The sequence below is a fragment of the Hippoglossus hippoglossus genome, chromosome 13, assembly GCF_009819705.1.
Source record: "Hippoglossus hippoglossus isolate fHipHip1 chromosome 13, fHipHip1.pri, whole genome shotgun sequence".
Classification (NCBI taxonomy): Eukaryota; Metazoa; Chordata; class Actinopteri; order Pleuronectiformes; family Pleuronectidae; genus Hippoglossus; species Hippoglossus hippoglossus.
Window position 1 is genome coordinate 10,967,421 of NC_047163.1, and position 27,246 is coordinate 10,994,666.

The 27,246-nt window shown below is 42.5% G+C and overlaps 2 protein-coding genes across 4 annotated transcripts in view; both read right to left on the reverse strand.

Annotated features, from left to right (window-relative positions):
* clasrp (CLK4-associating serine/arginine rich protein) overlaps positions 1–6,119 on the reverse strand; it is an 11,369-nt gene extending 5,250 nt beyond the window's left edge. For 2 of the 3 annotated variants that reach the window (XR_004615743.1, XM_034603318.1), the window contains exons 1-13: positions 5,984–6,118; positions 4,515–4,654; positions 3,991–4,088; positions 3,410–3,511; positions 2,928–3,007; positions 2,626–2,710; positions 2,367–2,503; positions 1,952–2,048; positions 1,608–1,686; positions 1,167–1,240; positions 1,011–1,052; positions 729–917; positions 64–369 (exon numbers count right to left, since the gene is read on the reverse strand). Coding sequence is in view for 1 of the 3 variants with exons in the window: in XM_034603318.1 (XP_034459209.1) it covers positions 64–369; positions 729–917; positions 1,011–1,052; positions 1,167–1,240; positions 1,608–1,686; positions 1,952–2,048; positions 2,367–2,503; positions 2,626–2,710; positions 2,928–3,007; positions 3,410–3,511; positions 3,991–4,088; positions 4,515–4,613 (1,388 nt within the window). In the remaining 2 variants the exon portion in view is untranslated. Of the gene's footprint in view, positions 1–63; positions 370–728; positions 918–1,010; positions 1,053–1,166; positions 1,241–1,607; positions 1,687–1,951; positions 2,049–2,366; positions 2,504–2,625; positions 2,711–2,927; positions 3,008–3,409; positions 3,512–3,990; positions 4,089–4,514; positions 4,655–5,983 lie in introns of all 3 variants that reach the window. The other variant, XR_004615742.1, reaches the window with a different exon arrangement.
* The window catches only part of LOC117772301 (protein jagged-1b), a 54,775-nt gene that overhangs the window by 2,824 nt on the left and 24,705 nt on the right, over positions 1–27,246 (reverse strand). The window contains exons 4-14 of the mRNA XM_034603315.1: positions 22,555–22,803; positions 21,056–21,116; positions 20,026–20,156; positions 18,349–18,468; positions 18,004–18,117; positions 15,105–15,218; positions 11,653–11,766; positions 11,243–11,289; positions 10,744–10,920; positions 10,068–10,218; positions 9,029–9,981 (exon numbers count right to left, since the gene is read on the reverse strand). Coding sequence (XP_034459206.1) covers positions 9,545–9,981; positions 10,068–10,218; positions 10,744–10,920; positions 11,243–11,289; positions 11,653–11,766; positions 15,105–15,218; positions 18,004–18,117; positions 18,349–18,468; positions 20,026–20,156; positions 21,056–21,116; positions 22,555–22,803 — 1,715 coding nt within the window. The 3' untranslated portion in view covers positions 9,029–9,544. The remainder of the gene's footprint in view (positions 1–9,028; positions 9,982–10,067; positions 10,219–10,743; positions 10,921–11,242; positions 11,290–11,652; positions 11,767–15,104; positions 15,219–18,003; positions 18,118–18,348; positions 18,469–20,025; positions 20,157–21,055; positions 21,117–22,554; positions 22,804–27,246) is intronic.

The window sequence follows — 27,246 nt, forward strand, 5'->3', positions numbered from 1 at the left end:
TGTCTCAAACATGCTGATAAAATACTAACTATAGTCTGGTGGATGGTCAGTGAGGAGTTTTACCTTGTTCGCCTGCGTGCCGGGTATCGTCTCCTATCCCTGTCTCTCTCCCTGTCTCTCTCTCGGTCGTTAGACCGTGATCTTGTCCGGTCACGTCTCCTCCAGGATACAGCTCCTCCATTTCCTCCTCTACTTCTGGAGTGAGATCTGGAACGCCGTCTTGATCGCGAGTGGCTTCTGGAGCGACGGCCATCCCTCGCCCCGCGTCCTCGTCGGGCTCGGCGCGAACGGAAAGATGAACGTGAGGAAGACCGAGATGAGGAGCGGGAGGAGGAGGAGGGGGAGCGACTGGATGATGACCTTCGTCTCCTGGACAAACAGAGACAGGGCTTTAGTAACAACACAAGCCTAGCACCTAGTCTATCAAGAAATTTTCAGTTTTCTTGGGAGCTTACTATTTCATGGTCATTAGAGGCATAAAAAATTGCAGCTTTCTGTATTATGTCATAATATTAAACACACATAGAATCATAAACTCCCTGATCACACTGTCTTTCTCTGCACATGCACGGTAGAAGAAAAGGTCTTATTTGAACTGGTATGTTATTTGATTAAAAACGGATCCGCCTCACCGACCCCCCCCAAAAAAAATCAATCAGCATTCGGACATAATGACTGTGCATGAGGAAATAACCAATGAAAAGCCAGGGAGAGGGAAAGTTACCGACCGGGAGCCCCTGCTATGACCTGCGGGGTGCTGCAAGGTGGAGGGGGGGTGGCCAGAGTGAGGAACGGGTGTTTGAGTTGCTGCTGCAGCTTCCTCGTCGCTGCCTCCAAAGCTGGTGATAAAGGTGATCTTCTCTGGGCCAGGAGACTTGGAACGTGACCGTGACTCAGAGCTGGATTCTGACTCTGGTCTAAAAATAAAATAGGGAAAATAATATTACAACATGCACAGAAAAAGGCTGAAAAAACGAAGAGGGACAAAGATGAACAGTGAGTTAACTCACCGTTTATAGGGATCATATGTTGGGCTGTCTCTCCTGGCGTAGCTGAAATCCAGGAGGGTGCAGACAAGAGTTAAACAATTATTTAACAATAAGTTAAATTATTAAATGTGGATTTTTAAAGAGGAAAAAAACACCTTAAAGACACAACAAATTTACCTTGGTGGACTGATCTGTCGACCTTTTAGCCTCTTCTCTCTGAACTCTCTCCTTTGTCTGCGAGAGCGCCGGCCCTGCGATGATCACACAAAAGCTGCTTTCAGACAAGCACTGAACTCTGCAGTTCCTCCGTATTCTCTCAGGAGGAAGTGTATGTGTGAACGCAAATGTCAGAGTGAGACGCTCCGCAGCAGCCTTTATCAGCCTGGCCTTCTAGTATGAGAAGTCGATGTGTGAACACTGCTGTTGTGAACGCATCTGTGCAGAGAACCCCCCCCCCCCCCGTGTTGTGCATGTGTGAAAGGCAAACTGTGGGTAAAGTCTGTAGCCAATTCTCCGGATTACACACGGAGGTCATGTCTAAAATCAGCTACATATATATATTGCAAAGTTGTAAAATGAAGTGTGTGACAAAAACAAATTCAATAGATGTTATCTTACAGAGTACATGGCCTTCTCAGCCTCCAGAGCCTTTGCATGTTTGATGGCCTCCACTTCCTCCTTGTCTTTCCTCAACATCCTGCAGGCAACAAATTCACAGCATTAAAATTATAAATCTTTATATCAACAGTGTTTAATAGAAACACTTACAAGTCAAAAATACAAGCTTAATAGTACAACTATCCACATAAAAACAGTCATATTGTTCAACGTGAGAAAAAAAATTCTTGGCAACTATCAATTAATTAAGTGTTTATTCCTCTGAGCTCATCACATCACATCTGCAAACGTTACGTTCAATAAAAAGGTTAGATTCCACATATGATGACAAAATCCCTTGTTACCTGACAAAGTCTCCTTCAGCCATTCCATATGGTGTCGCCATCTTGTTCAGGTCCAACTCCTGCTCCTGGTTCAGCTCATCAACATCAACCTCCACATCTGCACAAAAACAGTGACGTGTTAAAACAAATCTAACACTTCTACTTTGATTTTTCAGAACAGATCGTCGGTTCACTGCATGTAAGAAGGTTTAATAAAGATATATAAGCGATAATTAAAACACTTGGCAGAAAGAGGCAAATCATTAAGTTGCTTATATTTGCAATTCTTTATTTCTGATAAAGACCAAAAATCTGAAAATTGTCATACCTCAGTGCAATTTTCTGCTTTGCTTCTTATGGTTTGTTTTAGGTATATGTCTTGAGGTTTCATTTTCTAAACATGCAAATATCATTAGTGTCAAAGTCATTTCCTCACCAATATCTGGGATCCCCTCATCCTCTTCGGATTCACTGTTCTCGGAGTTCTCTTCATCTTTGTCTGACTGGGGGTCCGGCTCTGCCACAGTGCTGTCTTCATACGTGTATCCGATGGTGGCCTTTTTCTCTGCCAGCCTACACGAAAAAAACAATTTATCATTACACATGGCAGTAAATGCTCCAGTGAGCAAACAACCTGTGATTATCACATATGTATATTTTATGTGTGGATGAAGCTGTAACTTTAAATGACCTACTTCTTCTTCTCGTCCTCATTTGGTTTCTGCAGGCCACCGTAGAGTTCATCCAAGTAGATCTGATATAAACATTGCTCCTCAGAGACTGTAGGAGAACAGCAGGGAGTTAAAGAGGGCAACACAAACTACAGCCACGAGGGGCCGGCTCACACACTACTATAGTACATAAATAACACATATACAACCCTGTTTGTGTGTGAAATGTTGTTTTAATTTTGTGAAAATTGTTTTATTTTCCGAGAGTGACATGAAACAAAATTTTCTCTTGAAAGAACTTCAGCTCTCAGGTTTGTGATACTCACTGTTTGCAAAGTCGTTCTGCACGAGGCCTCTGTAGCGCTCATAGTTACACTTCCTCTCCTCCATCTCCTGCTCTGGGGTGCTGCATAATAAAGAGTAGACAAAGAACGACGGGATAAAGTGGAGGATTTGTTGCTGTTGTGAACACGTCTGTGCAGAGAACCTCCCGGGGTGGTGTGCATGTAGGAAAGGCAAACAGCTAGAGCGATCATGTCAGTTTTTTTGCTGGTGAATGTTACAGGAGTGTTTATGACAGCTCCACTGCCCGAGGCAGGTATAATTGGCAGTAAACTGCAGTAATACGTTGCTTTAGCACCACGGCGAGAAAAAAATCCATACTGTCAAGGGGCCTAGTAAAACTGGAGAACACATGAATGTCCCCACAAATGCAGTGTGATAGTGAGGCAAAAAATTGAATATCATAAAATATTCACACTACATAGACGCTGGGATAAATGTGGCTCCATGTAATTGAAGGACTTACGAAGTGCTGAGCAGAGGAGGTGTGTAGGTGGGGATGTAGTCCAGATGAGCTCTTACATCAAACCTGTCAATCATATTGTTGGCATCTCCTTGCCATGGCATCCTTTAAACAACAGAACAGATAGGAGGTGTGAACAGTAAGATCCCAACAGCACAATGTGTGGTGTGTGTGGGCAGGGCCTCTGTCAAAACAGCCTCAGTTCATCGTGGCATGGATTGCACAAGATGTTAGAACATTTATTTGAGATTCTGCTCCATGTTGACATGATTGCATCAGATATTTTCCGCATATTTGTCAGCTGCACATTCAGGCTGCGACACAGACGACTGTTGCTGTCCACAGAAGTGCTGCCCATTGAATGGTTTCGTATTTTTTGCACCATTTGGACTGAACTTAGTATTTTCAAACACAATCAAATCAGCCTGTCTGGCACTAACAATCACGCCATGGTCAAAGTTACTGAGATCACATTTTTCCTTCATTCTGATGTCAACATTCATTGAAGGATTATTGCCTGAATGAAAAGGTCTACTGGAGTTCCTGATAAAGTGCTTGCTGGTTGTATGAGTGTGTTTCCTCACATGTTGATGGGGCTCTCAGCAGCTAATGCCACAGCAGGATCCAGATGGATCTTGTAGGCTCGACCATGGACCTGGAGAAACTGAGCAGGATCTTTTTTCTATTGAGACAGAACAAGGGGCCATTAAAAGACACCAAGGAGTGAAAAATATCATACTTCAGTGCACCAGAAATAATGTTTAACCATTTCTGTGTTAACTAACAAGTAGCTCAGTTAGCTTCAGAAGTTGTTTCACCTCTCATCCGAGTCGTTATGTTTACCCGGCAGGTCACTGAACAGGGGGGGTTCAACAACCTGCCTGCTTAACATAACGACTCTCACACAGGTACAGACCCACAGAGGTCAAATACCTGAAGAGTCCCATTAATGAGTTAGAGCTGAAGAAGCCTCTTGGACAAGAGGTGAAACGTGTGCAAGAATAACAAGCAAGTCCAGTTGCCTACATTCACTTGTACAACTTCTGAAGATACCATGACTGAGAATCTTCACAGACATGTAGCTCAGTTAGGTGACAAAGTGTCTTACGATCTTCTCGTAGTATTCTCGTCGGCGCTCTCCTCGGCGTTTGTAGTCCACCATCATACCACGGAGCTTGCGCTCGTGTTTGCGGGCCTCTTGCCACATGACGGCACCGCTGGCGGTGGGGGCGCGGCGGGGCACGGCTGCTGCAGAAGGGCAAAGAGGGAAGGACACATGCAGAAGAGAGAAAGACAAAGCATACAGTGGTGTGAGGGGAATCAAATACAGAGATAGAATTATAGAAGCGACAGAAAAAAGGTGCACAACAACTTTCTTATCTTTAATGAATATACGACATGGACACGTACAGACTTTTTCTGAGAAAATCCTGCATGTAAATACTGGTTCAGTGACACAAAAAAACTGTTATTGTTTATTGCTGTGTGAGAATTTCTACAAATCCTGGTCACGAAGAAAAAACACTTCCCACTGTTGTTTTTGGAGCAGGACTGAAAATTTATGGACGTTATTTATTGTGCATCACGTAGTCCTACATGGAATGGAGCATTTTAATGGTATAGTGTTAAAAATCAAAAATAATTTCCATCTGGTATTAATATGATGAGGCTATTTTGTGCGAACAAATAATATAAACCACGACAGTCTGATTTATTCTAGAGGTAATGCTCAAAACCTAAAGTCGCATTTTAATTTCCTGTAAATATAAAGTCCAGGAAAATAAAAGGTTAACTCGAGAACTTCATGTGATTTTCACAGTTGTCACAGATATGGCCTTTTAATTATTTGAATAAACTTGAATATACAAATTTTTCTTCTGGGTCAAAGGTTATCACTGATATTATTTGAAAAACTGGCTAAAATGTTGTGTGTTATTCACTCGTTTGTCCCAAAAATGTTAAACTTCCAGTGACTGTACCATATACGAATGTTGTACACATGTTGATACCAAAAACAAAAAGATGACAAATATTAAATCTGATGATATTTAGCATTTAGTCAATATTCGTATTAAAAACATTTATCATTTAGTCAGACTGGTTGTTTTAATATAACTACACCCCCCTCCTCTGTTGCTGCAACACAGGAACCAATGTTCAATGCGTCTTATCGCTACCATCGTTTGACCGAGCTGTTAACAGCACCAGCCAAACCGCCTCAGGCTAAAGGGCTAACGCAGCTAATGCTCTCACGCCGACTGTGTGAAGCTAATCGCACGTTAGCGTCGTGCATGTGTTGTTGAATGCTGCGTTTAAAGCGGAGTGTTGTCGCCGCTGCAGCCGAACAGGAGGCGGAACGAGTGTTTTCAAAGTTATGGTTGAGTTTGTTAGCACGACGGCCTGGTTGAGCACGTAGCTCTGCTGCTGCTGCTGCTGTTAGCCTAGCCTAGCCTAGCTTAGCTTAGCTTAGCGTGTCTGCAGAGGCGAAGGAAACAACGCGTTTAACTCGTTTTAAGCAACAAGCATGGAATCCGGACATGATGCACCGTTAGCACAGTTGTCACCGTCTCCCTGTACCTGTTGTTAGGACCACCGACACACACTGGGGTTGTTCTCGGCCAAATGAGGTCGATGCTGCGGGAGCGTCACACGCCTCTTTCACCTCCGTTCACTGAGTGTTAGTCAGCGCAGCACCGAGCTCCGCCAGCCGGGGGCGCTGCACTCGTTTCCAGCCAGTAAGTACACCATGCGCTCAGGGTGGCTGAAGTTCACCGCTGACGACGCAAGAGGTCGCTGTAGGACAGAGCAGAGTCCACTTCACTTTTTCAATTATTTCTTGTGAATTAAAGTACAATAATTCAATTTGATCCAACAACAGCTTCAAAAGAATGTTTTATAAAACTAATGCTTATAATGTTAACTCAGAATAACCTAAATTAATGATCATCAAAAAACCATCACCACAATCTGTTTCCTTTGCAATGTGTAAATATGTGTTGTGTTGTGTAAAACTGTTCCCTAATGACAAACCAATCATTGCTTCATCACCTTTTACCTCTATATTTTTCCATATGTCCAATAGAGCAGAGTGTTTTTGTTTTAAAAAGTAATTAAACTGAAATATTAAAACCAGTCCTGGAAAGCAATATTTAAAAAAAATCCAGATTACATTTACAAATATATCTAATACATGTAAATACAACAATTTAAGGTACTTATACTGTTAAATCATGTTCCTGGATACCTCTCCTCCACTACATTTTGGAGGGAAATACAGTACTTTTTGCTACCCACAATTTATCTGCTACAGCTGCAGTAGCTAGTTTGAATTTAAGATTTTACACACAAGACATATAATCATCATATAATACATCATATATAACATATAATATTACAGATTATACTCAATGCTGCATGAAACAGTTAAAATTAGCTCTACCTTGAACAATTGCAACATTATAAGTCCCACTTACATGTAAATATTAAATAAATGGATCAATAATAATGATCCAGTGACAGAATAATATCACTTAGAATAATATATATATGTTATTTATAATTAATACATATCATAGGAACTCTGAGATGTTTGTACTGAGGAGCAGTCAACTCTTAGCTGGATGTAAACTTTCTAATCTGTGAGCGGTGGTCTGACATCCTGGGCCTCACAGCAGGTGTAGAAAGTGTCTCATACATACAGTTGTGTATTCATGTGTGTTTGTGTGTAAACTCTGTTTCCTACATTTCCTCCTCACCAGGGTGGCGACAGGAAGCCTGTGTTCATTTCCAGACTGTTGCTGTTTGCGGAGGCCAAAGGTCACATTTGTTACATCCATTTGCACATTAATTGTCGCTGCAGTGACCTCGAAGTCACTTTACACTGCCCGACACACAAACTCCTTCCTCTTACACACATTCATACACTAAACCACTACTTACTACTACACTACAATTATTGTTCTAACATCAGCCTGACACGTATGAACTTACACACACTACAATACCAGATAAATACTTTTTAATATTTGTTCTTATATACTCTGATATATTTAGCACTGTCTGAACTGCAGTCACTGTAAATACTATATCATTGTAAATACGATAATATCACCAACTTTAATTCAAATGGGTTGACTTTAACTGGCTGCAGTTTCCCTCTTAAGCCAACCTCTGTCATAACCTTTTGAAGGTTTTGCCAACTTTCAAAGTTTATTATAATCACAGTCATTTGGGAAGAATGGAGTCAATTAGGTGCCGGCACCATCTGCATCATTGTTTATATGAACATTTATCAGTGAGAGACGGAGCGAGAGAGAGAGAGAGAGAGAGAGAGAGACTATACAGTGTGACCCACTGACCCACTGACAGTGGCTGTTAGCCACGTTTCATCCTGAAATATCCTCCCTCCTTCAGTTTGACAATGATATGTCATAGCATCTGATAATTATGCTCACACAACAGTAGTATCAAGAATTTGACACAATCTTGATATTATTTATATATTTATTATTAATGGTATTTTTTTACTGCTACAGATTTGATTAATTATATGCCCCCCTGACTCCTCTTACCTATTTAAGACTGGTCCTAAAAATCATACTCATTTAAACCTGTATATCAAAGCAATAATGTTGTCGTTCATGAGATTTCATACATTTTTCTTATTCAGCTCCGGGATAAAAGGACAGATGATATATGTCATATAGATTTTAAAGCCTCTTAAGAAAATATGAATAAAATTGATGTACAGTGAAAAAGATTTTCTAAATTCCCTTTGTTCATAGCTGCTTCAATTAATAAAATTTGAATTTTCATAAAAATGGCAATATTGAAAGTACAATTTCAAAATTTCTATATGTTTAAAATTTGACATACTGGTGTCTAATGAAACTGTGGAAGCGCTTAATGTTATTATGTTTCAGATGTGAACATTGTGTGGAACAAAACATGAAGTTGCACCCACCTCTGGGTACATTTCAAGATTCTGACAACTGAAGTTCTCCTTCACTTACAAACTACAGCAAATGAGAAAAAGTCCTTGTTGCATTCATCCATTCATTCGTTCGTGCTCTGGCCTTGAACAATGATATTAATAACTAGTCTTTAAATAGCATCACAAATAACACTTTTATTTAAAAAAGGGCAGGAAACGTTTTGGTCTCTCTTGCAAAAAACACAGTTATCTTTATCTTGCAGCACTGACACCCCCCTCTACCGCCAACTGTGGAGATGAATGATTACAGGCAATAAACAATAGGATAGAGTTGGTAAATGCTCCTTTATTACAACCCACATGTGCTGTTTGCTCCAGAGGGAAAGTGAACTGGGACAAATAGAGCAAAGTAGTACAGAAATGATTTCAGACCAAACCACAGTACAAAAAGAGCATCAATATGTACAATATATTTATGTACAAAAAGCTATTTTACACTCAGGTATGAAACAATCATACATCTTTAACATACTGTAGTATCACAGAGACAATGCAGGCAACAGTGTATAGTTTGAAAACAGTTTTTCAGAAGTTCAGGAGTACGCACTCTCTTTTCACAAGTATATCAACTTTGTTTTCTTTTTTTCCCCTCACACACTCATATTATACACTCTCTCTTTCTCACTCACACACACACACTTACGAACAACCAGAAACAGAAACACACTGTGTTAAATAAACATCCGTTCATTGCTCGGTCTGTCTGATATCAGTCTGAAACAGAAATGGAGGTCTGAACACCAGTCATCGTGGCATCATGGACCAGGAAACATGTTGAGAGGCTCCTGCAGAGGATGATCCTCTGTTTCCTCTCCGCAGCACGTCAGGCACTCCAGTCTTCACGTCTCCACATTAATTCAAGAGCCTGAAGAGTCTTTCAGTCAAACATTGTGCATTCGCTGCTTCTCACAGTCGTCAAAATCGGCTCAGAGACGAAGTAAGACTTTTGACCCCTCCACTTAGCAGCCTTTGCTTCTCAGGTGTCTGCCATCTGAGCACGTAAAGGTCAAAGGGTCGTCCCGTTTTCATAACTGCAACTGTGATATAGTGGCAGCATCTGGAGACAGGGCCCTGTGAGCGAAAGAGTGCAGAGGACGTAAAAATAAAATTAAAAAAAGCTCCTCACATGCCTCAGAGGTCAACGGTCAGACCTCCAGTTCCTGGTTGTCCGAGTAGTGGAAGCGGTTCAACTTCTCCCTGTCGCGGTTGGAAATGTCCAGTTTGGCAGCGTGGACAGGCTTTAGCACGGGCGACGGGTGCGAGGGGGCCGGGGAGGGCGGCAGGGTCAGTTCAATCTCCTCGTAGCAGCGTGAGACAGGGGCGGGGGCGAGGGGTTGCGTGAGAGGGGCGGCAGGCGGCAGGAGGGGCACGGGACGGTCCACGTTTCTGATGAGGTTGACAAACTCCCTCTGGTTGTTGATGCCCTCTTCCTGCGGGACGGCCTGCTGCTTTTTCCGCTTTCGATGGAGGTGGGAAAGGATGAAGGCGCAGGCAGCACAGCCACAGACGGTCACTAACGCTAAGACGCCCACCAGGATCATGTAGAAGCTGATGCCCCCGTGTGGCGTGTCAGACATGGCACCTGCACACGTGAAGAGATGAGAGGGATCAGACCGGACTTCATTAACATTTGACATATTTAAGACAAACCTTAATTTTTCTTCCTACCTGGACAGTGTTGACCAATGCAGGGATTTCTGAGAGTTGCGCACTCGTTACCATAGTAACCCTCAGGACAGGCACACATGTACCTGCCTTCGGTGCTGTGACAGGTCACTCCCTGTTGGCAGGGATTGGGATTGCACAGATCCAACACCATCTGGAATGATGTAAGGAATAAAACAATAAGGGAAAGAAAGGCTCATTATTCTTCCTATAGCTATACAGTTTGACAAATCCTTTACCCTATAAAAATCTGAGACCGCAAATGGTCATTGAAACATTTAAAGATGGGATGTTCGTAAAATAGGAAATCATGAGACCTTTCAAATATTTATCAAGTTTAATTGTTATCTATGCCTAAACTGGTTAAGAGATTCTCCTTATTTGTTTTCAGCGTGAGTTTTCAAGATTTAATTAAAACATGTAATTGAAAGTGCAAAGTAATTTTGAAATCTTTAGTTTAATTATTTATATTATTGGTATATTTCATTTTGTGCAACTCTTTTTAACTTGCTCATTCTGATTTGTTTCATGTTTGCCAGACATTTATGAAATCTCAGGTGCAAATAATTGAACCTGAGATATTATCAATTTAGCTTTTATTACCGAATGTCTGTTAGATTCATATTTTCATTCTGCCTGTGATTTAAATAATCTATAAATCTATGAAGGGATGACCAACCTCACAGAAGGTCCCTGAGAATCCCATGGGACAGTTGCAAGCGACCATCTTTCCATCCCTCTCCACACACTGTCCCCCGTGAAGACAGGGGGCGCTGAGACATGGACTTGGACCATTTTGACAATATTTCCCCAAGAAACCAGGCGGACACCAGCATCTGGACCCTGACACCTGGTCCTGGTGGGACAGAGGTGAGATTGACAGAGCAATGATTGTGTGAGTTGGTGGAAAGAGGAACTGGAGAAGGAAAGGGATGAGTTTGCTTCAGGCTGTGACACATTTGAGAATAAACACTGCAAACGGCCTGAGGCAAAATAAGCTCTAGAGTGTGCTGCATATCTTGAATTTGGTTCACGATATTACCACAAATCGTATTATATTCTTCTACAGATAATGAATGATACAAAGAAGATGACCAGTGTAAAGACTGAGGACCGGTGATATGATATGTGATATGCAGAGACAACAGGGAATTTAAACAAAGGCGGAGCAGCCTCACCTCACAACGTCCTCCATTCAAACACAAACCCTGACAGCTGCTGTTCCCTAGAAACCAGAGGAAGCAGAGAGGAGATATTAAACGCTCACACAGACACAGTATCGATGTAAACAACAACATACAAAGTGTAGTCGGAACATGACATGCAGAGATTGTAAACAACACACTTTTTGCACACTTTATTGGTTTGTGTTACATTTTTTGTGCATTTCAGAGGAACGCTGTGACAGATGATTCATAGAACTGGAGTTGGAGTAAAGTGATCTCGTGCTCTCGGGGACTGCAGGGAACTTGCTGTTTTAACACAATCCACAGAGGCCCTCCATGTTTCAATACCTGCCACAGCGGCACCTGCCACCACTCCTCTCTTCTCCTGTCATTTTGTTTCCGTCGTTCTCTTTTATACTCACTGATGTCACAGTTAGGACCCGTCCATCCAGGGAGGCAGTCACACAGGTATCCACCGATCAGGTTGCGGCAAGAGCGGGCGTGAACACAGATATTAATTTCACACTCATTGGTGTCTACAGGGACAAAGGAAAGAGGACAGCGTTTCTAAGACGACTTCAAATAACAAACTGTAACATAAACAACATTTTACCTGTGTAAAGCTGAAGTCACATCGTAAGAAAATTAATGGATCTTAATCTTTTTACTTCCAACTGATAATTTGCTTATTTACCAGATTGCAGCTGTTAGTGGTGTATATTGAAATGTGGGACAGTATAATTATTATAAAGACTGCCTGATGTGGAATCACTACACACGTATAATTAGTATGACAATGGGTCATATTTAAGTTATCGTGAGAAATTAAACATTTCCATTGAAATCAGCTGAAATTAAATGAGTTGGTTGATGAGGTGAGGGGAGTTTAAATTGCCAATTAGTGAAACCAACAGAGAAGCTCATACCTGATTTATAATGGATTTAAGGGCATTTTATTAATCCCTTCTGGGAAATTTGTCCTTCTTATATTATCTGTTTTGGAGACAATGGCCTGACACCAAACCTCTATGTCCCCATCTTGTTAATTGATTCAGCGATAGTGTGAAAAAATGGCTCAGTCAGATTCAGTTGGATTATCGGGTACACGTTGTGCCACGGTCAATGACAGCATCAGGAGTTCATGTAGCGATAGCTTGTCTGTTTTTGGAGTGGAAGTAAACCCAGAGGCGTTAAAACAGGATAGGCACAACAGACAATTGCCTGGGGCCATGAGCTGAGAGGGGCCCCCGAGAGCAGCTGTTTATGCTAGTCCATGGCAACAACAATTTAGTAATATTTTGTGGGGTCCGTTTGGGTTCAATGCCGGGCCCTCCTAGGTCCCTTTCGCCTGGGGCCCCCAAAGCCCTTTACAACGCTCCTGGGTACATGTCTCTGTTGGCTCTGGTTGAAATGAACTGTATGGCCTTGAAAGCAGAAGGCCGATATAAATAAACCAAAATATCAATATAATCTTGCCGCATAACTCATAACCAGCACTACATCGATGAAACGTCCCATGGAAATAAGACTCAGCGTCACATATATCTTCTCACATCTTCTTTGTTTATGCAATGACTCCCCCCCTGCAGCACCTTTTCTTCTGTTAAGTTGATGTGAGCTTATTCCCACCCTCTGTCGTACTGGGAGTGTTAAAGCCAGGAAGCCCTGAGGGCACGGCTCTGATAGCAGAGGAGGAGGATTAGAAAGAAACGCTGGATGAATAAAGAGGAAGTAGTCAGTCAGTTATAGGTAATCTAAACCTGTTACCATCAGCGAGAGGCCTATTCGGATTGTGTGTGTGTGTGTGTGTGTGTGTGTGTGTGTGTGTGTGTGTGTGTGTGTGTGTGTGTGTGTGTGTGTGTGTGTGTGTGTGTGTGTGTGTGTGTGTGTGTGTGTGTTAAGGTGTTATCTATGGAAAAAGCTCAGGGAATTTGCCTGGAACAAGAGAAAATGTGGGGACACAAGTCGACTAATAAAAGAGTGAAACTGATAGAAGCTATAATTGCTTTTCCCCATTTGGGGCTCCACTGATGCTTTCCCTATCGGCTCAGGCTATAAAGAGTTTTATCACTCCTGTTTGAAAGCTGTACGTGTGTGTGTGTGTGTTATAATGTGAGCTGGTGACCTGTGATGTGGAACTATGGGGGATTATCAAGTGTCAGAGTGACATATCACTGTAACACAGAGGAGCAGGAGAGGCTGTCATCCTGAAATATGTCTGCGTTTTTACTTCATAACCCCCGAGCCTTTGTATGTGACTATACACTGTGTGTGTGTGTGTGTGCGTCACCTGATTGTGGACAACACTCCCTCTGCTCTACTTCTAACCCTGTGGGAGCACACTTGTCAATATGAGCGAGTGTGGCCGTGACAGTGCATTTATAGAAAACTGCTTCACAGTCAGGATGGGCTGATAGGAGAATAAACACGCCTCTGGCTTGTTCTGCTGTTTTAATTTGTGCATATTTCATCTCAAATCATTTAAAAAACTGCTTTTTTTGCAGCTTTTGAAAGCATCTGTCTGTGTATTAGGCTACAACTCGGATTAATTTCAGTTTTTACAGGATTAGAGTTAAAAGTCCTAAGATTAGATCCATTTGAAGATGATAGATATCAGATTATCTCACTAATAGAAAACTGCAAGAACTGTAGAGACATTTGTTAAAGATTAAAAATAATTACTCCAAGATAATATGAGACATAATGATCATCTGTCAGGCTCAGATCAAACTTAAAATTTGAATTTATTATTTGTAGAGTCAGTTGTGTATATTACATGCCTGTTATATAAACCGATTCACAATCTACTCTCTTGTTCCAAGAGAGGAAATCTTCACCACAAATCTTGTAAAAGAAAAACCAGACACTCGAGGCTTCAATATGTTTTTCACTCTTGAGTGAAACTAAGTAGTTTTAGCCCTGATGAAGCCGCTGAGTCTGGTGAAGTGTTGCTTTAATTGATCTGCATGGGATCATTGGTAATGACTGTGCCACCTTGTTTTTTTGCATTAAAAGCCCTTGTGTCTGACTCTGAACAGTTAAGAGTGAGCTTCCCCTTTTCAACAACTTTCTAAAACCAATTTCCCTTTTAACTATATATCACAGTACAGCAAATGAATCCAAAATGACAAACACAATCACCTGCTGTATTTAATAGTTCCAGAAATCTCTATTGTTCATCTTATCCCCTTCATACTTGGCTTGTGTATTGTTAAAGGCCAAAGGAGGTGCAGTGTTGAATTTAGTGCGATTTGTACACAGTCGGAGTCCAGCAGCAGGACTTTACTTTCTGCAGCTCGATAACTGCAGGTCACTTTTGCAGATTCAGAGAGAAAACTGCAACCAGCATTGACACAGGCAAAGCAAACAGCCCATTCCATATAGGCAGGTTTACTGCATTAGTTAAACTGAGGATCAGTGAACTGTGTTTTGCACTAGGCTACATGAAACCTTTTTCATAGCCAAGCTAGTTAGGTCTTCTGATTGAAAGCTCCAGATCCGCTGCTAAATGGACCTTGATGGAGCTAAACGGTTTTGTTAATTTGTTTTTCCAAGGTCAAGAATCTCAACTCTGGACAGGAAGTTGGGAATCAACATTTTTGTGACAGCTGGGAGATATTGCTTTGAGTCGATAAACAATACTGACATTTTGCAACTTTGTCTCAATTGGTAGTAGAAGTCCTTTTTGCTTTACTTATTTACTAGTAAAGCAGATTTCTACCGAGTTCAGGAATGTGTTGTATGAAATATCTACGTGTATCTTATAGATGAATATGAAGGCAACATTATTCAACAGCAGTGACCTACATGCATATATGTATTATACATGTAACATTCCACTGAAGTCAGAGCTGTTTAATTCTGACCCACTGACCCAGCTGACACGTCCTGCCAGTCCATCCAGGCGGGCAGAGACATCTGTAACCTCCAGGAGTCTCCTCGCATGTCGCTCCACGTCCGCAAGGGCTCCGATCACACTGCCTCACCGCTGCGAAGAGGAAGAGAAACCAGCCAACATGAACTACTGGTCTGTGTAATGGGAATGTGTGTGTGAATATGAAGGAGGGATTTTAAATGTGTGTGATGTGGACATGTCTGAGTTGAAATGTAGCTCTGGTATGCGGATGCTTTGGTAGCCGGTGTTTTCCTTCTCCTTTCTGCTGCTCTGGTTTCTGTGCAAACATTGATAAATACAATCATCTGCTGCACATACATGGCCGACACCTCGAGCCCTTCCCAGAGAGCAGGGAGGAACGAGGGAACTTAAATAAAGGAGAGGAGGACGGGAGAAGAGCAAGACATTGGGTTGAAACAGAAATAGCGAAACCGAGCAGCCACGCCTGGTTCCACTGCACTGAGAGGGAATTAGAAACAGAGGAGAAGAAAAGAGCACAAACAGATAGAGAGCGGGCTCCAAGTTTATGGGGTTAACCATGCATAGCTTCCTATTACACATGGCATATTTGTGTAGTAGTGGCATCACAACATTTCCCATGCATATTTCTGTGGTGTACGTTTCTCACTCAAGGGCTCTGTGTCTCTCTCACAACCTTTTTTCATTTACCTAACCCTGCACAACAATCATTTTCCATCCTCCTGACCCCAAGTCCAACCCCGAGGAGCAATAACCCCGTCGTGCGAGCGGCACTTCTCCCATAACTATGCAGAGAAGTCATAACAAACAGAGAAGCCTTTAATTAATATTGGGATGTATACATTATACGTATATATATACATATATACATATTTTGGACCCCACAGCATATGTAAATGTAGTCTGATAGCAGAGCTGTTTTGTTGGCGGTGTTGTGGTTTTGGTCGTCATTCCCTGCAAGCCTGTCGGTCCTCTCACTGTGTGTTTTCCCCAAAGATCCCTCCACAACCCAACACAACAAAACCCAACACAACAGGGACAGAGATAGACCGACACTTGTGCAACAACAGGCGAGAGCGACTAACCAGAGCCCAAATAATACACAAACGCACACACACAGACACAGATGACCACACGATCGAGCCCGAGACAGACTGTTGTGACGGTTCAGTCGTTACTTTGTGGCCAGAAACATGTCTGACCCTTATCCTCACTTCAAAACATGGAAGAGGGAGATGTTAGCACAGTGTGAGGTCTGAAGGCAGCAGTGACGTGGTGTGTAGAGATCGGTGCAGGTCGACCAGTCCCGACAACTCATGGGAACCTTTGTGCTGTTGTAAAATTCCTACTATAACTGTGTGTGTTTTACATTTGAGGGCATTCTTTTCTGGAGGATGCTTCCCTGTGTATTAAAAACGTCTAAATTCTGCTTAGTGTCATTTAAAAAGCAACGCCACCATTTTTAAACTTCAAGGACACCAGTAGGAATGATTTTCAGCTCGTCAAGAACCTTTTGTAATATATTGTTTTTTTAAAGATGCTTTTATTAAAGAGTCTGAGAAAATATAATAGCATCAGGGTTTTTTTGGGGGGGTTTGGATTTGAGTCTATTTTTCTTTAAAGAAAGCCTGTGTTAAAAACTGGGAGTGTGGAGCCTGATGGGGACATTTAAGAGACAAATATTTGTAAGAAAAAACAAACTAATGTTACCACCACTGACTCAGACAAATGCCAACAACAACATGTCATCATTCCTGTTCTAAACACAGTTGTGTATTGTTCTTTTGGTTAGCAGTGGCATCAGTCTCCTCACAGAGAAAACAAAATGTGATTACATTACTTTCATTTGCTTTTTTCAAAAATGCACACACACACATCGCAGGGGAACCGGATGTTGCTGCACAAATTCTCACATATGTGATACAACTTTATGATTGTAGTGTTCTCTTGCCTGTGTGAGAGTGGTATGACCCTGAGGAAGAGGAGCTGTGGGCTGCTGATACTCATCACTCTTCAATCTTTGCCCTTTTTTGGATGTAAGTGGTGTGACTTCATTTTTTGGGGTAATCCTTTGCCTTTGTTGTGGACAGTAGAGAACCTGAATATTACTTGCATCTGCTTTACGTTTCTCTACACTTAGAGCATAGTACCACTTCAGTCGCACTTGCTAGTGAACACAACATGAACAGTTCTAACCACGGTGAAAGGTCACACTTAAAGTGCTTGAGACACATTAGTCCACCGCAGATAAAACCAGGATATATCTGGGGCGATATGTTACATCTTAAGAGAGCCTACGATACTCAACCATTAGAAAATAAAACCGTGATTGATTTAATAAAGCACTCACACACACACACACACACACACACACACACACACACACACACACACACACACACACACACACACACACACACACACACACACACACACACACACACACAGCTGTGGCTCAGGAGGTAGAGCCGGTCGTCCACTAACCAGAAGGTCAGTGGTCCGATCCACCACTCCCCCAGTCCTTGGGCAAGATACTGAGCCCCACATTGCCCCATACAGCTGTGCCCAGGGTGTATAAATGGTGTATAGCAGCACTGTGTGGATGGTTGAATGTGACTTGTACTGTAATGCGCTATGATTGGTCAGCAAGACTATAAATACAGTCCATTTACACACACACACACACACCAGACACACCGAGGGCGAGACAGAGGACGACACATCCCTGATTGCTGTTGATACTGTTTGTGCTCCGGCTAATTTAGCTTCCTCTGTTGGACTGATTAGAGTCACTCACTGGCTTTTATCCAATAACAACCAATCACAGACAATCTCCCATTCTCTAAGTTGTGTGTGTAAGTGACGGTTGTGTGTGTGTGTGTGTGTGTGTGACAGTCACCATCAGTGCAGGTGTTTCCGGTCCAGACGTCGGTGCAGATGCAGCTGAAGCCTGTTTGATCTTCCACACATGTTGCTCCATTCATACATGGGGACGACAAACATGCATGTTCCACTATCGACAGGAGAAAGAGATGTCGGAGGTGGAGAGGAGAAGATAACAGGATGAAATTTAATGACCCAAGACACCAAAACAGGCACTTACAGTTAATAGTCAAATATACATAAGTGGTATAAAATTAATAACAAAGTTTTTGCTCCCTTCACATTGTGTTAACCCTTTCTTTATCTCTGCTGTATCCACAGGCAGTATTTAAATACATTGATTTTCAGGGTCCAGACTCACCAATGTCACAGGTACGTCCTCTGAAACCGTCCTGGCACTCACACTTGTACTCGTTGGGCTCCGTGTTGGTGCAGGTCCCAGCATTTTTACAGGGCTGGTGGGTGCCACAGTAGTTCAGATCTGAAACGATTCAAAAAATATAGGATTGGAGCCTGTTTTTAAGTTACATTTAAGTTCACAGCACAAAACAGCAGAGAAATTACATATTTAATGAATAGGAGATACAATTATGAGGAAGCAGTTGGATCCAGGTTCACTTTAGCTTGACTTTGGATCAGGAAAAGAGCAGAACACACACATTCGCACACACACACCAGTGTATCCAGGTTGGCTCAGTGTGCTGACTGTGCAGGCCAGTAGCTGCAGGGCCTGTGTTCTCCAGTGTTGAGGTTGATTAAAGCTCTAGTTTCTCTAATGATCTCCTCGGTGCCCACAGTCTCTTTGTCTCACCACAGCATTTCTGAGCGGACTGTGAAACAGCTTAGGACCCCACCTAGCTAAGAGCGCCCAGCCCCACTCACATTCACCTTACCCGAGGCTATCACCTTTCCTCTGCACAATGCACCGTCCCGTGGGCATTTGTTTGGCTCCCAGATCCCAGCAGCTCCCACACTGGGACAGAAGTGGGAGGTGGTCGGTCTTATTCAGGGATAAAGTTGGAGGAACTTTGATAAAGTTTGGTGGGAAACGTTTCAGAGTGGAGAGTGAAACCCAGAGGGAGTTTTTTTGGGTCATCATTCATACTGAAGATCAGAAGGTGCGGGAAGACAACGCCTGACAAACTGCCCCTGTCTAACACACACACACGCACGCACGCACGCACGCACACACACACACACACTGAGCTCCTGACCAGCAAACTATACAATGCCGTTTTCTCTTCCTCACAAAGGGGACACAGATCCATACTTATGGAATTTAGCTGTGGAGAAACTTGGCTGTATCCAGTTGGAACAGAAACAGGACTGGACCGGCAATCAACATCTTTTTACATCTTTAAACACCTTCCCCTTTAGGCTCTGTGCCGGTATCGATAAATAATCAATCTGATGGGGACCGTCTGGGCTAAAATGCCAACACAGATTTCTTCTCCCAGTCCAGCCCAGAACAGAAATATGCTGCTGTCATCACGAAAAGCGATAATAACACTAATATGACTATAAACATTCACCCTGGTGTTCCTAGCATGTGTAGTACCTCAGTATTTGCCTCTGCGACTCATTCATGACTCTGCACTAATGAGCACATCATTGTGTTCGTGAATTTCAAGAGCAACGTCCAATTAAAATTTATTTTATACTTTTAGGTTCACAGAGAGTAAAAAAAAATATATATATGACAAGAATATACAGGTTTTATTCCATAAGGGCACAAATTGGGATGATCTGCCTTTTTACTCTAGTTTTGAATAAATCTTTACAGTTTTTAGAAATACTGAATTATTGATACAACTGCTTTCCTAACTAGAAAAAAACATAGGTCATCTTCTGTTCATTTTGAACAGATTGGGATGTGGGATGTTTAAGTGAGGATCATATGCATTTGACAGCAGGTGCAGTGGCCTCGATACTCGCGGCTCCGGTTGTTGAACTGAACAGAAACAGTCATTTCAACCCACTCATTACAAAATGAAAACGTTCTGTCATCTCTATGGCTGCGATGTAACAGTTATCTGACCTTTGTCACAGAGCAGTCCTCCCCAGTTGACGTCGCACACACACTGCCAGGGCTCGGTGCAGCTCCCGTACACACAGCCGGGGAACGTCACACACTGGTCACACAGAAGACCTTTCCAGCCGTAATGACACCTGGAGGAGGCGAGCACAGAGACAGAGGATTACTGGTAACTGTACCACAGAACTATCTCCGTGCTGTGAACCAGCTGAGACCAGAGACAGAGTCTGATCTGTTTGCGCAATTTCAATTTATTCTTCAAATATGGATTTTAGTTTCAAAGTTTTTAAAGTTGAGATTAAATTGCATAATTCACTTCAGGTGTATATTGTACCTGTTGCTGCTGTTGTATAAATATAACGAATGATGACAGAGATGCTTTGTTATTCTACCTTTTGTAACTTTTCCTATATTGCTATTTAACCTGTTGATGCTTGAGGAACATTCACTAATGTTAGTCTATGTAACTTGCTCTGTGGGGGTCTCTTCCACAGCTCCACCAAAGAGCTACACTTACAACAAATACATCATTTATCATGTTATATGCTCCTCTTCGCTTCAGTCGTGGTATTTGTGAAGGGAGTTTATTACTTTAACAATTACTACGGAGATTTTAGCGTGTAGAAAATCCATCAGTTCAGCCAGAACCTGCCTTTTGCTGAAGGATTTCACTGGATTCCAACCTCAGTGTCGATATCTCATCCAGGATGAGGTTCAAAAACAACAACAAAAATCAATACAGCATTTTAGCTGGCCCAGAAAGAATAGGCACCATCGGAGTTGAGAAAGGGTTCAGTAAATTACAGGAGACTTTAATGAAACTGCTTCTTGTTCAGAATATCGCACCACACTGCAGTGTACTGTTAAAATGTGAGGCTATCTTGTTGTGACTGATGAGCTGACTCTGCTTCACAGTGAACCCATTGTACATTGTGACACTGAGGTCAGAATTATGTCATTAAGCCTTGGATTCTGTTTCATTAGTCCCTTTGGTGGAAATGATAAAACTCCTTTAAGTAACCTTCTGACTTACGTGCATTCTCCTGGTGCAGTACAGGAGCCGTGGACCTGATGACACCCCTGCCTGCACACCGCTGTGAACACAACATGCACACACACACAAATAGAGCTGTTAGAGACAAGAAAAGAGTCAATCAAAACAGCCAATAAACACTAATATCATCACATAAATAAATAAAAAACACTTTCAGTTGAGTGACATGATGTTTGTCAGATGTTCTCAATTTGTCTGTCATGCACCCCTTTAAAAGTTGACCCCACAGCCCCCTACTGCAAACCGGATTTCATCTTTAACAATCATTAATGATGATAACAATAAGGATTGTTTGTGTCACTGCACAGAAAATACAACTTTATAACTAAAGAAACATTCTGTTGTCACCCATCAACTACATTAAACCTGGATAAAGAAGAGATGATTAATTAGCAATCAATCTTCACAGTGTTTTCAATGAACAATTACAAAATGTTTCATCTGTTCTCTATGTACATTTCATGCATTCCTTTGTGACATTGTTTCCTCGAACAATTACTCAGAGTTTCCATTTTAGGAACCAGACAGTAAAAACTCCACCATGAAGAGAAGCCTCCAGGCGGTAACGGAGGTGCCCTGCTAATTTTTCAAACTTCCTGCTTCTCTACAGCCCAATCAGCAACCTGCTGAGGAGGAAGTCGGATGAAGTGAGACAGGGCTGGGACGGGCAGGGCTGCAGGATGTCCTTTTACTACTTGTGTGTCCTTCAGGGTTCCCATGGTTTCCACTCCGGTTTCCTACATTCCCTTTTACCATCACAACATGATGGCAGCGCTCCCAGGTCACACCGTGAGGTCGTCCAGCCGATGAGTCACAGACAGTGCTGAGCCCTGAAGGCTGTCAGTTTTATTGACATGACTGCACATAAATGCGTGGTTCCAAAATAAGACATCTCCAGCAATATGAAATTCCATCACTGGTTCACAGACGAAGATAAGGGTCAAGTTTATTTAAACAGTCCTGAACAGTTTCAAAGAGCGTCAGAGGGATTAGACAGGAAAAGAAGGAAACCATCATGGAAAGCCTTTTAAGAAACCCTGGAAAGGATCGTTAAAGAGGAAACCCCCTTCCAGTGCGAAGGGAAATGAGAAGCAAATCATCCATGACTTCAAATAATGTCGAGGCCAATGAGGCCTTGAAGGACTGAAAACAATCATCATTTCATTTGTGGATTGTAATTATCAATATCAGTAATTTCAGGGAACCAACATTTTTTAGGATCTGATGTGTGTATGTTCTTTTTAAAAGGGAACACATTAGCCACATTTTTCCCCTTTCACATTCATTTACCTCACTGGCTTTAATGTTACCTTTTTGAAAAGCATGTTGATGAGTTAAACGCTTGAATTTAATAGATCTATTAATTTCTACTGATATCCAAAACAAACATTTAGGACCAATGCTCATTTCAAAATGTATAAGGGACCTAATAGTGTGACACCATCTACCACAGCAACAATTTAGGTTTCCTATCTCACCTTCTTTGCACTCGGGCCCCGTCCAGCCCTCCATGCAGACCTTGGAGCCGCTGGGGTCGCAGCTGAAGTGACCGAAGAAGTCGTCGCGGGCTCGGCAGAGTTTGTTGCAGAAAGGTCCGTAGTAGTTGGTGTCACAGCGGAAGCGAAGACGGTACTCTAGAGTGAGCACCGGTCCGTGGTGGCGATACGCCTGCCACTGTTCACCGGGGTTCAACATGGAGGAGAGGAGGACTCGCTCAATTAACTGGCCTGAAGGAAGAGGAGAGGAAGACATACTTTGTAGAAATGTGTAGACGTAAAGTCGATTTTTTTGATCCACTTGATGTATAAACACCTCAAAGGCTCATTTATGCTCAGCATTATATTCATATACAGATATACTGTCCGTGCTCTGCATTTACTTTGTCTGTATATTTGTGCACGTCTTCTGAAAGCTTATGGATAAAGACGAAACAGACGAAATAAAGCAGTACCACCGGAAATCATGGGGGGCAGTATAGCCAATAGTTCCAAATAGACAAACATAGGACATGAGGAAGAAATTTCAACAATGGCCAAACTTTTTGATCAGAGACTTTAAGAGTTGACAAGTTGGACCATCAGTGTTTTCAACGCATTTTGCCTCTTTTTAAAGAATTTCATTATCACAACCTCCTCCACTGTCACCATGTTTATAGTTGTGAGAAACGTTCGATTCTGTGCAGCCCTCTAGTGGAGATACTGCTTAACAACCATGTCAATTTCAATGTCAACCAAAGGGACGCATGGGAGTAAGGGACGGTTACGTATCTCTCTAAATAAATTCAGCATAAATTAGCCGTAAAAACTTGATAAGGTGAATGTGTCACAAATAATCCAGCAGTTACGATGCAGCATTAATATAAATGTGATGTCATGTTTGGTGCCACCTGGTACTTTCAGAGTTCAATGTGACTCTTTAGCTGTTAAATTGTCCACTATGTTCACCAGCTGGTTTCTTTGTCTTTTACTTTGTAACTCAGCTGCGCCGTCACTGTACAGTGGGCTTTAAGAGCTTTTTCACTGAAAACAACAGCCCGTGGCAAGAAAGAACACTGATTAGAGCGGCCGTAAAATCAAAACAATGAAATAAAAGATATTAAACCCAATGAGGAGCTGAAGATAACTGCAGACTCCACTGATTACTCCCTGTGGGTTTGTTACCTTTTTTAGGTGGTACAGTTGTTCAAAATGAAAATATAAATGGGTGCAGCTTAAATTTCTCGGCAGCTTAAATTTCTCGGCAGCTTTGCATGCACCGCTCATTAAATAGAAACATTTTACGAACAAGAGAAAATCATGTGTTTCTCACGGTCGGGGTGAGTGAACTTCTCTTTAACTCTTTCATCCTTTAATTTGTTTAGGATTTCTCGGGCAGGATTTCCTGGGTACAACAGTCAGCATCACGGCGCTTGATTAGACAGTGAGCGTTTGAACAGAAAACTACAAAAAAGTTGTGTGTGGATATTGATGGAGACAAGAGTCAACTGTAGGACCAGACAAAAGGGGTCGAGGGTCTGCAGGGAAGAGAGGGGCCAGCCCGAACACCAGAGAGGACCAGACGAGGCCCAGGGGCAGCGGCTGCTGATCCTGACCCCTGGAGGGGATTTCCCAGAGGCTCTGTCCCCCCAACTCAGTTATAATCTCCTCTGACAGGGTATTAACACAAAGCATTGAGAATATGTGTGCGAGTGTATGTCTGTGTGTATGTGTGTGTGTGTGTGTGTGTGTGTGTGTGTGTGTGTGTGTGTGTGTGTGTGTGTGTGTGTGTGTGTGTGGTATGGTGGTGAGGATGAAGGGAAAGATTGTGAGATAGTAACACAGAAAGGAAAGGGAAGCCACGTTGGACGTAAGTCAGTGATGGAGAGACAGTGTGTGTGTGTGTGTGTGTGTGTGTGTGTGTGTGTGTGTGTGTGTGAGAGACAGAGGCAAACAGAGCCAAAGAGGAAGGGAGGCAGCTATTAGCAAACACACATAACAAACTGCCTGATGGAGAGATGAGATCACTGTGGTTTGACACAAAGGAATGAAAACAGGGGCACATATTGGCCAGAGTGCGTGTGTGTGTGTGTGTGTGTGTGTGTGTGTGTGTGTGTGTGTGTGTGTGTGTGTGTGTGTGTGTGTGTGTGTGTGTGTGTGTGTGTGTGTGTGTGCGTGCGTGCATGTGTGTATTTAAGAGAGTAAAAGAGGAATGGGTTTAGAACGGACACTGAGCAAACTGTTAGCTCAGCCATGTAGTCAAATCTGAGGGCCCACTTTTCCTAACACCCATCACGCAACTGAAGTGCATTGTGGGTTTTTCATTATTTTATGACTCTGGCGTGTCAAACGGCTAATTCCATCATCACCTCTTCTCTGCCAGAGGAGAAGAGCAGCGGAAGCTAAAAAAATAGCCGCATTAGCAGAGAACAAAGCAGGGAAGGGGTATAACAGAGTATGATTTCCTCTGTAATGTGATTCGATGAGATGCAACAACATGTGAACACAAGAACAGAGAAAGAGGCTGAGAGATGGAGAGAGAGGCTCGAATACGAGGTGAGAAAAACAACAGCATGAACACGTCTTTGAAATCACACTTTCAGAGACAAACAGGGTTTGTATCTGCAGGTAGACACTTGAATCTCTTCCTCTGGCCTCTGGTGATTGTCCCCACTGCCTAATATCAACTGTGAAATACTTGCTCTTAAATGTAGCTGCAGGAGAGGAAATACGTCTACTCCACTTTGTATTCCATATAAATCAGTAGATTATTGGAAACCAATGCATCAGCAAGGTAGTGATTCTTGATTTTGTTTTCTGTTGTGATGTTTCCATGACTGCTCCAGTGAACTTTCTGTAGTCTGGATAAAAGCACAAAGTCTAAACATGTGTCTTGAATTCTAAAGACAAGCTGGTTTACATTATAACGCTTTAATATTGCAGTCCACTTTCTCTCCAGTGGCGGTTGCAATTTTGTGGTTGCGAGTGCTGCCTCAATACAATTGACTCATGGGTGACCACAGCTGCGTATATGCACCCAGAATGACCTTATACATGAGTTAACACAGGGTTAATATGGAGGAAATTAAACTGCTGCTACTTTAACACGATTCTAGTAGATTACACCAAGCATGGGCGACACGGTGTCGCAGTGGTTAGTACTGTTCCTTCACAGGAAGAAGGTTCTGGGTTTGAACCTGAGGGAACTTTCTGTGTGGAGTTTGTATGTTCTACCTATAGGTTTGCATGGGTTTTCTCTGGGTACTCCAGGTCCTTCATAGTCCAAAGACAAGCAGATTAGGTTAATGAGACTAAATTACCCCTATAGGTGTGAATGTTATTGTTAATGGTTGTCTGTCTCTGTATGTCAGCTGGTGATACCCCGCCTCTCACTAATTGTCAGCTGGGATTGGCTCCATCGACCCCACGACCCTTGAAGGGATAGTTCACCCAAAAATGAAAATTCACCCATTATCTACTCTGATGAAGGAGTGGGTGAAGTGTTTGAGTCACCCAGGTTTCAGGGGTAAACAGTGTTCAAATCCAATACAATTGAAGTAACTGGGGACCACTTCTTCAAACAGCAGAAAAAAACATAAAATGCCTCCATACTGCTCCTGCATTACTTTAAGCTAGGTGTACTTGATAAACTGCCTAATGAGAGTGAATGCAAAACTAAATAGTGCTCACACAAATGACTTCCATGAAATAGTCCCCAGGTTAGATGAAAAAGAACAGAGACATTCCTGAACTCACCCACTAACAGTATTATAAGAAACATTTCAGTTATGATCTCTTGTGGTTTTACTTCCAAGTAAGAGGGTTTAGATAATCTGGCTAAACTGTGAGTCTGTTTGCAATTTGTCTGGATATTTGTGTTTATTATCCGGCTGGACATTGATTTTACAGATCTCAGCGAATACTTTGGGGAGTAAAAAGCCATTATAAGCGAAAATAATAAGGAGAAAAACTGTGTAAACGAAACAAATGCCGGAGAATCCTTTGCACATTAACACTAGCGACATTTTATTTTAACAAAACTCAGTGAAGGTCACCGTGTCGATGCACAAAGAGCATCGTTTTTTCTCACTATTTCCAAGGAGACACAGTCGGGCTCAGTAATCCTTTCTGATGAGCAGCCGGGCTTGATAAGTCCATTCAGACTGCTACAGGACGCCCGTGTTTGGGCTGAGCTAAGCTGGCGGCCTAGTGAACGGCTTTAGACCCAATGTAAAGGCTGTCAGTGAGCTCCGGTGGAAACAGCACATAATGCAAACAAGATGTAAGAGCGGTGCTGGAGGACAAAGGGAAGGAGAGATGGAAGAGGACGGGAGAGACGGACACAGAGACGGTGAGGGATCTGTGGTGCAGCTCTCATTATCTCAGCTATCTTTTGGATACGACCACGGTCCCTCCCCTGGCTGAGAGCGAGGCAGAGGATGGTGGGATGAAAGGGAAGTCTGTGGCATGACAGGAATGAGGAAAGCATACGAACATCTGTCTCCATCCGTGTGTGTGTGTGTGTGTGTTTGTCTTTTTATAGCATGCAGCTCACATTCCCTGTCATGGAGCTTTTCCTGATTATGAGGAGAAACAACAAGGAGACGAGCAGGAAATTAAAGGGTCTGGATAAAAGACCCTCTAACCTCGTACGATCACAGACATAAACACACAGAGGATATTTTCACATTGTTT